A 12,597-nucleotide genomic window follows, 5' to 3' on the forward strand; every position below is an offset into this window, starting at 1 on the left:
TTCATAGAAGCATTATTTACAATTGCCAAGATAAGGAATCAACCTAAGTGTCCATCCACAGATGAATGGATAAAGAAGATATATTGTTTTAGTATCTACTGAGTGCTAAGCACTGTTCTAGGAATTTAGTTAAGATCTCCGTCAATGGAAACTACATTCTAGTGAAAAATAAATAATAAAATTAAGAGGGGACTTCCCTGGTGGTGCAGTGGTTAAGAATCTGCCTGCCAATGCAGGGGACACGGGTTCAAGCCCTGGTCCAGGACGTTCCCACATGCCACAGAGCAACTAATCCTGCAAGCCACAACTACTGAGCCTGTGTGCCACAACTACTGAAGACCACGTGTCTAGAGCCTGTGTTCCGCAACAAGAGAAGCCACCGCAATGAGAAGCCCATGCACTGCAACAAAGAGTAGCCCCTGCTAGCCACAACTAGAGAAAGCCTGTGTGTAGCAATGAAGACCCAAGGCAGCCAATAAATAAACAAATAAATGAACTTATTAAAAAAAATAAGAAAAGCAATAAAAAATTATGCTAAGAAAAGGAAAAAAACAAGCAATATAAATAGTATATCAGAAGGTGATAAGTCTTATGGAAAGAGGAAACACTAGAACATAGTAAGACGGATAGAGAACATGATGGGAGAAGGGAACTAGAGGGATTGGAATGGACAAGTTGAGATATCAACAAAGACTTGAAGACAAGAAAGTTAGCCAAGAAGGTAAATGGAGGAAGACCATTCTAGGCAGAGGAAGCAGCTACAACTAAATCCTTAATGTGGGAGCAGGATGAAGAACAGCCTGGTCAGTGTGGCTGGAGCAGAGTGACCCCGGGGCTACAGAGCAAGGGAGGGGGGATTGCCTGCAAATCTTGTAGGGCTTTGTCGGTTTCTAGTCTGTAAAACCGGAAGCCATAGCAGGATTGGGAGAAGAGAACTGACATCATCTTGTTTAGGATTTAATAAGATGGAACCTATTGTTTTCTTGAGAATAGACTACAGGGAACAAGAGAAGCCCTTTGAGAACTATTGCAATAACCAGAGGGGGAAAAGTGATGGTGGCTTGGGCTGAATGGGAGCAGTAAAGCCAACAGGTTTTGCAGGTGGATGGATATTTTGCTGATGGATGGCAAGAGAAAGTGGACTCTAGCGACCACCTACGGAAAGGCGGAATCTGTGGAAAGAGGAGGTTTGAGGGTGGGTATGTGGAGGGTGGTGGTTTTGGACAACCAGATGGATGTTGAATACACGTTGGTTATACAAGTTTAGAGTTTAGAGAGAGATCTGGGCTAAGGAAATAAATTTGGTAGTTGTAAATAAGCAAGCAGTCTTTTAAATATAATAATGAAGGTACTGTTGGAAAAGACAAAGCTATAGATGTCATTTATCATAGGTTTACTAATCGTTAGGCCCCGTGCTCCACCCTATGGATTAGTTCATTTAATTCCAACAAAAGAAGAGGTGGGACAGATGGAAGGTATCTACCATCAGGGACCAGAAGCGCCAATGCTCTCTGTTCTCTAATTGGCTTTTTTAGGAAATTCTGTCTGTGACGATGCAGCTGCAAGTAACACATTTCTCCCTCCACCTCTAAGTGGGGTGGAGATACTGAAGGGATCCGGCCTGGGATCAACTTTCACTCTGCAAACTGGGCCCCCTCACGCGCTTGCGCACAAAGACCCGTTCTCAGGGGGCGGGGCCTGAGCGAGCACAAAGGGGCCTTAATGAGGCGGGCTCGAGCTCTGCTGGGCGTTGCCTGGGGAAGCAAGTGTGGCCGAGGCCGCGACAGTTGGCCTCTGGCTGGCCCAGCCCAGCCCACGGATCCGGAGTGGAGAACACGAGCACCGCCGGGCTCGCTTGCGAGCTCCCGAGCGGGGCGCTCCGGCCCCTCAAGGATGGCCGAGCGAGGGTTACCCCAGCGAGCGAGACCTGCGGGTGAGTGGGCGCCTCGCCAAGGGGCCGGGCCCTGCCCGCCCCGCCCCTGCCAGGCCCCGCCCCGAAGCCCAGGCTCCGCCCCTTCGGCTTCATAGCTTCTTCAGGGTACCTGAGATCTGTCCGCCTCGCTCCTCTTTTTTCTCGTTTTCCTCTTTTTAGGAAGGGTCTTTAATTTCGAGTCTCTCTAGTTTCCGGGTGGCCCCGCGCTCCCTTTGTCTTTAGGGGTCGCGATTCTGGGGGCTCCTTTCTGAGTTCCTCCTGCAGGTCAATCATTTGATCCCCAGGGTTTAGGATACTTTCTCCAACTCAGCCTTCTCTAGGCAGATTTTACCTTACAGATGTGATTGTTGATTTCTGGAAGAAAAAAAAGTTTGAGCGACCAGAGAAGTCACATTAGTCAGTTTGCGGGGTCCCTGAAAAGAGGGGCTTTATGCAGCACAGATGCACACCAGCACACCTGGACCGTGGACCACCACTGTTACGGAAACCACTTTTGTTGTTCATCTGGACACCCAAAAACTTTGGGAAGGGAAGTGTAAGAATTTTAGAGATGATCTAGTGAGTCCTTTTCTCAATCCATGAAGCAGAGGCTGGGGGAGTGAATTTACTTGGTCCAGATTACGTACTAGTTAAAGGGTCCCTCCGCCGTATTCTGCTGTGTCTGGGGATAGAAAAAAAAAAATGGGGGAAGAAGTGAAAGAGTAGCCTTACTGATAGCTCTTGGGTTTTAATATGACTATAAAAGTAAAAGCACTTTTCAGAGCGAGAAGAAAGTGATGGATTTTTGCATAGAAGGGAGTTTGAGATTACATCAAAGGCTTCTGTTAGATTAAAACCTCAGATTGTCATGGACTTAATATTGGTGGGATTTTTAAATACCCATATAAACTCTAATACTGTTTAATAACATTAGATTTTTTTGTAAACTAGACAGTCAGGCATTGCCATTTCTTGTTTCTCCAGCTACAACTAAGTATTACAGAGGTCAAATGTATTTTATATCAATTATTTTTTGCCACAACTGTCATTAAAGAAACCACTAACTTTAAAAGTGCTGAAGGTTATCAGCAGAATTAGTGCTGCCACAGAATTTCGGGGAATCACTGACATCTTTAAGGAATTTTAAGTTGATCTTTCCTATTTTTAGTTGAATTCTGTTTTTAATAAGTAGTAAGTTGTAAGAGAGGACCCCCCCCCCCAAAAAAAAAAAGAATTTGCACCACCACCATATCAGGGTTCCTCTTATAGTGAATATGCACTCATATTCCCTTTAGATATTTTGGGAAAGCAGAGTATTGAAATGCCTGATATGTTTGTTTTGTTGTTTATTTATTTGGCCGAGTGGCATGCAGGATCTTAGTTCCCCTGACCAGGGATTGAGCCCATGCCTCCTGCAATGGAAGAGCAGAGCCCTGACCACTGGACCACCAGGGAACTCCCAAATGTCTGCTATGTTCAGGGGATGCATATTTCTACTGAGAAAAATGGAGATTTTCCCACTAGTTCAACTGAATGCAGAATATTTTTCTGCTCTATTAAATGTTTGAAAGTGACAAACAGTTATATCGATAACATTTAGGAAAATACTTTTTTGAATGACTGTGAGTAAATAAAAGTATTTTATTATGTATCAAAAAGCCAAGCCTCAAGCAGAAATGGCTTGGGTAAAACAAAGATTACCATAGTATCACTGCTCTGAGAAAATTGTGAAACCAATGTTAAGTACTACAGCCACTAAATTCATATAAAAACATGACTCATTTTTAAAGTATATTTTAATATCCTGAATTTGCACCTTTTTTTCCTTCCGTGTTTCTTTGTGTCATTTTCATGTGGAATATATATATATATATATATATATATATATAAAATGTATAATTATATGTTTGATCATCAGACTCTACCACATATGTCCAACTCACTTATGGTGATAATTAGCATAGTGTGCAGCAACGAAGCAGCGAACCTCCCATTAAAATGAATGCATTTGGAGGACAAAGTTTGACTGAAATATGGCTTATGTCTTGTTTTGTCAGGTTTTCCAAATTTTACATAAATTTATACAATAACATAACAATGTATTGCCTTAAAATGCAACATGAACCTGAACCTAAATTAATAAATAAGCATCAAATGTTTTTAAAAAGTCAAATAGTAACAATACCTTAATTTTCTTCAATCCCGTCAATATAAGTGTTGGCGTGCACATGGGAAAAAATGCAAACAATAATTCCAGTGATATAGCCACTAAAGTGGTTGCTACTGTCATCAGAGTGAGAACTGGGTGACTCAAATGACTTCATTTAATTATGGAGCTAAGACCAAACAACTGTGGGAATTATGGTTTCAGAATAGAATGTCCGGGACTTCCTAGGTGGTGCAGTGGTTAAGAATCTGCCTGCCAACACAGGGGACATGGGTTCCATCCTTGGTCTGGGAAGATCCCACATGCCGTGGAGCAACTAAGCCCGTGTGCCACAAGTATTGAGCCTGCACTCTAAGAGCCCATGAGTGCAACTGTTGAGCCCGTGAGCTGCAATTACTGAAGCCCGTTCACCTAGAGCCCAAGCTCAGCAGCAAGAGAAGCCACTGCAATGAGGAGCCTGCATACCACAATGAAGGGTAACCCCCACTTGCCACAACTAGAGAAAGCCTGTGTGCAGCAATGAAGACCCAACACAGCCAATTAATTAATTAATTAATCAAAAAAAAAAGAAAGAATAGAATGTCAATGCCATAACTTTCAGAATGTTACTTATGTAACAAAATTCTAGAGGAGATAGGAAGAAGTATAAGACCAATTTCCTTATTTTTCCTAGAAATGAATCAGTCAGTACTTGCATATGATTTATACATGGACTTCAAACAAATAACTCAGTCTCCTAACAGTCTCCATTATCTTTTGTTATTAACCATTTAAAGAACTTTTACACATCTTTAATATTGAAGAAATATTTATCTGAAATTCAGGAATTCCTGTCAATTTTATGTCCATTTCCTATTTTCCCTCCTGGTAAATCCAGGTAAAGCTAAATTTATTACACTTGTGAAAACATTTATTACAAGATTTCTTTTCATAAAACCTTTTAAGTCCATCCTTCTAACTCATCATTTGGTTGGGAGGATATTCACCTAATGTTAAGGATGGATATTTCTAACTGATGTGATGGTTATTTTGCTTTTATTTTTGTACTTTAATGTTTTGCTTGACTCCTTTAATATAATAAGCATTTGTCTTTATAACTGAAAAAATTCAAAAAGTGTGAATTCATTTACAGGATGAAACCTACTTTATTAGGTCTGATTTTAATGTATATCAGCCAATAGAAACATACTTAAATAGAAGAATGAATTCAAGGAGTCATGGTGAAAATTCTGGATACTTTATTATAATAAATGACTGTAATATATATTAATATATAATAATTATATAATAGTAAAATATAATATACATATATTGTATGTAATAGGTATTATATAATAATAAATGTTAAATGACATATATTTTGGTCATAAAATAAGAAGTAGCCAAAAAAATAAGTGCAAGATTATGTCTTTGAAAAACTGTCTATGCAAGTCTGGTGACTAGACAGTTACATGAACTAGAGCTGAAAATTTAATTTTAAAGAATACATGTTTTAAAATCAGTGATCTCAGTGTCAGGACAGCCGTACAGCTTTCACTGACTGCGTTGATAGTCTGCCTTCTCACATCAGGACACAGTGGCCTGAGTTAATGGACTTCAGTGACTGGCATGTTTCCAAACAGTCAAGAAAGGAAAAAGGAGGAAATCATTGCTTCCCAGTAAGAAGAAATGGAGCAGAGTGAGAAGACTGATCTTACGTTCTCCTTTTTAGGGCAAAAAAAAAAGGAGATAAAATTTTGAATATGATTAAATGAAATGGTGGTGGGATATTTTGACAGTCTCCAGAGCAGTTACAAACAAGAGTGTTATTTCCAAAATGTGTAAACTATTGTCTGAAATACCAGAATTAGCCTGCAGCATTTAGGATATCACTCCATGACTCCAAATGCAATTTTATGTGTCTTTCAGGGTTGATTTTATTTTATTTCCAAAATAGAACATGAATCCTTCTCAGTCTTGGAATTGAATGTTTAAAAATCTAATATATTTAATGGGATTCTTAACTGTCTAAATTTTTTAAAATGCTACTTTTGTTCATTCTTAAAGGGATTTCCCAAACTGTCACTCTTATGTTATCTATTAATGTTGTTTTAACATCTTTCAGAAAAAATTGGTAATAAGACCTCTGTAGCCATAGCTAGTTCTGACGTGAAACCAAAATCAATAAGTCGTGCCAAAAAATGGTCAGAAGAGATAGAAAATCTGTACCGATTTCAACAAGCAGGATATCGAGATGAAATTGAATATAAACATGTGAAGCAAGTTTCTATGGTAAGATTTATGCCTCTACAAACCTGAACTCAAAATGGGTGTGTTAGGTGGTGAAAAGTTCTAAAAAAAACAAAAACAAAAACAAACAAACAAAACCCACCACCAACAAAGAATCAGAGAATACTAAAAGGGAATTCTACTCCAAGTCTCTCATTTTATTTATTTTTTTAAATTTGTTTTTTTAAAGATTTACTACCATTTTATTGAAGGGCAAACTTTCTTTAAAATTCCAGATGTGAAAGTGCCTTAGGAAAATTCTGATGCTGTTGTGGAAAATGCAGTGAAGGTCTCCAACAGAACGCAGCCTGTCTGGGTCCCCGGTGGCTCTCCTGGGGCCAGCAGATGCCAGCTGGGAGTGGGCACTGGACCACAGGCTCGCTAGACAAGTATTACTTTTGCCTTTGCAACCCTCTCATTTTATTGATAGGGAACTAAGGCCCAGGAGAATGATTTTCAGGGAGACTGAGGCAAGAGGTGTTTCCTCAGCACAGAAACATTAAGAATTGTCTAGCTTTTACTGAGCAGCTGTGCTGTGCTAAATGAATCTTTTATGGTAGACCATCAAAGCAGAGTCTTTTTCTCTCGCTAAAGCAACTCTGTTATCAGATAGTTAGTTTGCTGTGGAACTACTGTTTCTTTCCTGTTTCTTTTTTCTTTTAACCATAAATTATAAAGGGGTTAAATTCTGCTTTAGGTGACAAATCTCCTGACTTTGGTTGTGTATTCCAGGCTTTCTTGAGAGATTAAAGACATGGTTTTGTTTTTCAAAGACGAGACCAAAATCTAGATAAGGCCCCAGTTTATAATGTGATTTTTTAAATTCATTTATTCTACTGAATACTAGGGACTGGGTTTTAAAGAATATTATAGAATGTGACAGTATTCATAAATATATTTTAATTTTTAGAGTTGAGGTTACAACAAAGTGTTTATTATTAACTTGTTTATTTTTAATTGTATTTTTTATTATTAACTCACCGTTTTTCAGAGACTAATTTATAGGTGGGTTTTTCAGATCCCCATATTCTTTTTCTTCCTTCTTTCTGCTCTTTGATCTCTACTTAACACTTCCTAAAAAAGTAGATGGAAAAAAGGATGGAGGCAATATAGAGTTAAAACAATAGACTCTTTCATTTAACAGATGTTAATTTAATAGCGATTATCAGGGGTGGGGAGGGATGAAATTAATGATACTGATCAAATGAGTATTGGATTGAGGACTATGACTTTCACATATCCACTTTTTCATATCTACTAGCATTTTACTCTTTGGTCCCCATTACCAACAGGGAGTTTTCATTATGCTAGCATCTGTGGCTTTTAAATAGATAAAGCACAAGCATTAGCATTTTAGTACAGTTCAAAAATAAGCTTCATACACCTTGCCTTAAGATTGGGGTGCCCCCAAAGGTGCATAAGACCAAGGATCATACAGGCAAGGTGATCATACAGGCACTGATACACCTATACCACCATCTCAGAAACTGCTGTGATTGAGATTAGAGATAAGAGATTAAGATAAATGCAGATTTAAGGGAACACAAAGAACACCCTTAAAGGGGAAGTCCCACAAAACACCTGAGGGGTGTGTGTGTGGGATGAAGGGAAGAACAACCCGATCCACTGTAGGACTTGACAATTACAGAGAGGTTTTACATTTCATTTCAGTGTGTATCTATCAGGTGTCTGCTATGTGCAAATTTCTGTGTCAGGTGTTTTAAAAAGATAAATGTAAAAGCAAGTACCTGACTTCAAGAAATTTATTGGGCCAGTGAGAAGAGTGGGAAGAGGATTTGGAAACAGCCTGTCCATGCTTTGCCTCCTGGCTCCCCTCCTTGGCTAGGTATCCCTGAACAAGGTTCATAACCCTTACTGAGCTCAGGTGTAAATGGCAATGCCAGTGCCTGCTTTAGAAAATTATCTCAGGAATTAAATGAAATCATGTGTTGGAAGTGCCTCACATTGTAGTGTTCAGCAGTAATTTGTTGAGTGAATGGTGTTCAGTGAATGACAGCTTCTATTATTCTTATATCTTGGAGTGGAAGATTAAGAATGACAAACAATAAAAACTTATGCAAGTTAAAATATACGCCCCCTAAAATTAAAGGAAGATAAAAATTTCTTCCTTTAGGGACAATCTTCCCAAATGGCTTCATGCCACGAGGCATTTGCAGTGGGTCTTAAAGGATGGATAGGATGGTAACTGAAGGCTTGCCTTGATTGGCAGTGGTCTGAAGGGGTTGCATGATGTTCTTGTCCTTACCTGAAGAAGCACACGTCCTTATGGACACTATTAATGCTTACTAATCTCCTGCCCAAGGAGAGCTGAAGGACCATATCACCCCCTGCAACCATTCTCTAAGGAATGAAGTTTACTTAGGTTGAATGGGAGTGATGGGTAGAAAGCCAAGAAAAAATTATGAAGCAGCAAAGGGGTATAGAAAGAAAGAATCCTAGAGGCTGATAAGATGGAACCAATATAGCTGTTTGGAGGCCCCTCCTGATTTCCTGGGGTGAGGTGGCTGGAAGCAGGACCTCAGTTCTTGTCTTCTTTGAAGAAAGAGTTCAGCAAAGAGACAGATTGTGAAGCAGCTAAAGTGTTACTGGAAGCAAAGTACATGTAGAAGAACACATGGGTGGACTCAGAGTAAGTTGTGCCCAACAGGGGTGGCTTAGGTTGCTTATGTGGGGGGCAGTCTTCCACATTATCTCTGGCCAGTCATCTTGTTTGTGCCCATATTTGGCCAGACAGGGTCCTTCCTAGTGGGTGTGCACACATCTCTCAGCCAAGATGGATTCCAGCGCGAAGGTTTCTGGGAGGTTGGCGGGACATATTATGGGCTGGTGGCTCCTCCCTCCTTTGGCCCCTCCTGAGACTGAGGACCCCTTCTCTGTGCATGTGTCCAGCTGGGAAATCCCCTTGGCCACAAGAATGAGAAAAATGTAGTTGCAGTGTCTCCCACCCAATCGGGACTCTGTTCCTGCTGGTCTCTTATCTCAAGGTGTCAGCAGGAGACTGGTTGTAGCTGCTCAGCCTGGGCCTATATCTCCTTCCTCACTCCTACATGAAGTGCTGTGGGTGTTCTGAAGAAGCAGCAGTGTACTGTTTCTTCACTGAATGAAGTGGTTGGGGGACCCTAGTAAATAAGAGAGCCTGCTCTTGGCCTCAAGAGGAAAAGAGCAGTAATGGTGTCTTGAGAACTTCTTCCTTTCTCTGCTGAGGGTAATGGAAGCAACAAAAAGCAGGCTTGACCTAAGCATTGCTTTTCTCTGTGATGTGCATGTCAGAGAGCCTGCCAAGGTTTACCAGATAGGCTGCTACCCATTTGTACTAACTCCTAAATAAACAAGATGACAGAAGAAAGCGAAAAGATGTTATTAGAAAACAAAGGATGTGTGTACTTTTGTATTTGTGGCATTTTTGTATTCCAGTTCGGAAGCTGTGATTTATAAGTGGGGGATTGGAGAATGAGTAGCTGCCTGTAGAGATGATGTTGAAGAACAGGACTTGGTTTTTATGCCACGAACAGAAAATCCAAATAATAGGGTCTGACAGTGAAGGAGTACATGTCACACAACCCAGAAGCAACATCTCTAACAACAGCAAAAAATGCAATGACCTGAGCAAGCAGGTGTAACGTGAATTCAGAAAGGAAGGGGAGAAAAAGAAAAATGTCCAAACTAGATCAAGCCAAACCAATGTGGCAGACAAAAAAGACTAGTGGGGAGAAGGTAAGACAAGATTGCTGAGGACTACGTTCATGACCTCAAATTTCCATGAAAAATTGAGTTTCAGGGTGTGAACTTGAAACATGGACATCAGGAAATACACATGCACCTTTAGGTATCTCTAGTCTAACTGCTTCCTTTAGTCACCCCTGTGGCCTAGGCATAACCCTAATTTCCTCCTTGGGTATTATTTTTAGAAGTTAGTAAGTAATAATACCTAAAATAGTTTGTAAACAAAAGAAGGATAAAGTTTAGATTATTTTGAATGTTTAATCTTGGCTTCAGAGTAGAAATTTAAACTAGAAATTGAGATCTAGGGAGAAGCATTGCATTAGTTGTTTTACAGTGTAAGGTTGCAACTTAAGTGCGGGGTGTGGGTGTGTGTGTGTGTAAGATATCACTAAGAGCTCAAGTATTTTTAAATCGAATTTTGTGCTTTGTTTGATGTGACTTGTGCTTTTAACTGTCCAATAGTGAAATATTATATAAAAAGAACACCAGCACGACAACATTTGTATTCTGGTTTTCAATATACAGGTAGATCGTTGGCCAGAGACAGGATATGTGAAGAAACTTCAGAGACGGGACAATACATTCTATTACTACAACAAACAGAGGGAATGTGATGACAAAGAAGTCCACAAAGTGAAAATTTATGCTTACTAAGCTTTCTTCTTGGTATTACCCTGTCATTATCTTTTTAAAAACCCACTGTTTCATTCTTCATCATGTAAGTGTCATTTTACAAAATACTCCAAAATGCAGACCATGAAACTTGGTCTCTGGTAATCATCCCATTGTGTTCTAAAATATAACTTCAGTAGCATTCCGTTGGTGCCCACCTTGGTCTGCTTCTTCCTGTTTTAACCGTGGTAGCATAACTACAGTAAGTTCCCTGCGTACAAATGAGTTCCGTTCTGAGAGCGCATTCATAAGTCCAATTTGTTTGTAAGTCCAACAAAGTTAGCCTAGGTGCCCAACTAACACAATTGGCTGTATAGTACTGTAGTGTCATAGATATATAATACTTTTCACACAAATAATATATAAAAAACAAAAAATAAACATTTTTAATCTTACAGTACAACCACTGGCATACAGGGGCTGTCACTGAGTGAACAGGCAAGAAGAGTTACTGACTGGAGGAGGGAGGGGAGGTGGGAGATGGTAGAGCTGAAGGATTGTCAGCACTAGGAGATGGAGGACAAGCTGCAATTTCACTCACGCCCAACGCTGATGGAACACACGTTCGCATCATTGAAAGTTCGCAACTTGAAGGTGCATATGTAGGAGACTCACTGTACTATGCAGGGGAAGAAAGAGCCCTACTTGAAATCATCCCAGCGGTTGTGTAGAGGTTATGTAGAGGTTAGCACCACCCCCTCCCCAACCAAGCCTTTACCACTTTACTAGACCATCACTTTGAACTGCCAGATCTGCATTTTGTGGCCCAAGGGGCTTTCTCTTGCCTCTGGAGGCCTTTGCCTCTCACTGAGTTGACTGGAAATGCCAGGAAACCATGGCACCTGGGGTGTAGAGGTATCAAAGGCCCAGCCACCTGCTTCCCCGGGGAGGAATCAACCTGAAGTTAGACTTCAGTCATGTGCACCAGTGTCTCACTGGATGACATAGGCGATTGGTTATCTCCCTTCCTTGCCCCTTCCCCTACTCCCCTGCCAGGGGTTCTTTTCCCTCCTGAATCACCTCCTTGGACTTGAAGCCTTGTCCTGGGGTCAGCTTCTGGGTAACCCCCCCACCCCCACCAACTCAGAAAACATGTTCCAGTGCTGCCTGGAATCACTGCAGAAACAGCCCAAATCCAAGGAAGTCAATTAACCTGGGAGACTTAAGAAGTCCCCCCAAATCAGTGAGTCTTGAGGGCTTTGAAATTTAAATAGATGAAAGGTATCATTTCATTATAACTTTTCTGTCACTGATAAGACTTTATCTGTTCCCTTTGATAAGTTCTGATCTTTAAATAGATTTTGGGTTAGGAGCTCACATCTCTCGATTCATTCAACTTCAGATCCTGTTTTCCAGAACTACCTGCGCTACGAATCTCCACTAGTTTTCCGCAATTCAAAATTGTGCCTTTTCAGAACAAACACATCGTGGAAAGGACAAACAGATTGGCTAGCCTCCTTTATGCCTTTCCCATGCTGTGCTGCCTGGTGTCATCTTATTTACTTGTTTCAAGTCATTTATCTGTATCTCTCTGGTCAGGGTTTCTGTCATTGTCTTCCAGGTTTGGCAGACCACTCAGTGCTGAGCATAGGAGGTCGTTGAACCTGATAATACTTTTTAAAAAATTTACCATGGTAGAATAATTGTTCCCAAAGACAGTCACATCCTTATCCCTGGAACCTGTGGATATGGTACCTTATATGGCTAAAGAAACACTACAGATGTGATTAACAACTTGATATGTGGCCATTATCCTGGAAAAGCTAGGTGGACCCCATGTAATCACCCGGGTCCTTAAAGAGAGGAGCAGGCAAGTCAGAGTCGGAGAAGATGT

The 12,597-nt window shown here is 40.5% G+C and overlaps 1 protein-coding gene across 1 annotated transcript; it reads left to right on the forward strand.

Moving 5' to 3' along the window:
• Positions 1-1,750: 1,750 nt before the first annotated feature.
• MEIG1 (meiosis/spermiogenesis associated 1) lies at positions 1,751-10,909 on the forward strand. The gene is made up of 3 exons (XM_057730639.1): positions 1,751-1,933; positions 6,184-6,350; positions 10,617-10,909. Exons 1-3 carry the CDS (start codon positions 1,894-1,896, stop codon positions 10,743-10,745), a joined length of 336 nt encoding a protein of 111 aa, XP_057586622.1. The 5' UTR covers positions 1,751-1,893; the 3' UTR covers positions 10,746-10,909.
• Positions 10,910-12,597: the final 1,688 nt, after the last annotated feature.

Source organism: Hippopotamus amphibius, chromosome 4 (genome assembly GCF_030028045.1).
Source record: "Hippopotamus amphibius kiboko isolate mHipAmp2 chromosome 4, mHipAmp2.hap2, whole genome shotgun sequence".
Lineage (NCBI taxonomy): Eukaryota > Metazoa > Chordata > Mammalia > Artiodactyla > Hippopotamidae > Hippopotamus > Hippopotamus amphibius.

Coding starts and splice junctions, on each gene's coding strand:
- MEIG1 (XM_057730639.1), top strand. CDS start 1,894: ATGGCCGAGCGAGGGTTACCCCAGCGAGCGAGACCTGCGG. Junction 1,934..6,183: donor CCAGCGAGCGAGACCTGCGG/GTGAGTGGGCGC, acceptor AACATCTTTCAG/AAAAAATTGGTAATAAGACC. Junction 6,351..10,616: donor ATGTGAAGCAAGTTTCTATG/GTAAGATTTATG, acceptor TTCAATATACAG/GTAGATCGTTGGCCAGAGAC.